At 28.4% G+C, this 306-nt stretch overlaps 1 protein-coding gene across 1 annotated transcript in view; it reads left to right on the forward strand.

Moving 5' to 3' along the window:
- The window catches only part of LOC113220731 (probable inactive protein kinase DDB_G0270444), a gene marked incomplete at its 3' end in the record, with an annotated part of 1,052 nt that extends 836 nt beyond the window's left edge, over positions 1-216 (forward strand). The window contains exon 3 of the mRNA XM_026450033.1: positions 46-216. Coding sequence (XP_026305818.1) covers positions 46-216 — 171 coding nt within the window. The remainder of the gene's footprint in view (positions 1-45) is intronic.
- Between the last annotated feature and the right edge of the window lie 90 nt (positions 217-306).

The following is a 306-nucleotide window of genomic DNA, read 5'->3' on the forward strand; positions in this document are numbered from 1 at the left end:
AAACATTTTATGATTTTATCAGAAGATAACCTTTTATTTTTTAAGAGTATAAAGAGAAAAAAAAAGAGTGATACTGTGAGTTCAGAGAAAAAAGAAGTAGGTTCAGGAGAAAGTCGGACAAATGAGACTAGCTCCATTAATAAAGGGCAAGAAAAAAAAGAAAATTTAATAAAACAACCTAGTGCTATTAAGGATACTCAAAAAGATGTGGAAAAGGTAACAAAAGATGAAACTGTTAGTAATACTGACATAAGTGACAAAACAGAAGTAATAAACAAAGGTGATAATACAGAGGAACAAAATAAT

This window comes from Piliocolobus tephrosceles, unplaced genomic scaffold (assembly GCF_002776525.5).
Source record: "Piliocolobus tephrosceles isolate RC106 unplaced genomic scaffold, ASM277652v3 unscaffolded_10566, whole genome shotgun sequence".
In the NCBI taxonomy this organism is placed as follows: Eukaryota; Metazoa; Chordata; class Mammalia; order Primates; family Cercopithecidae; genus Piliocolobus; species Piliocolobus tephrosceles.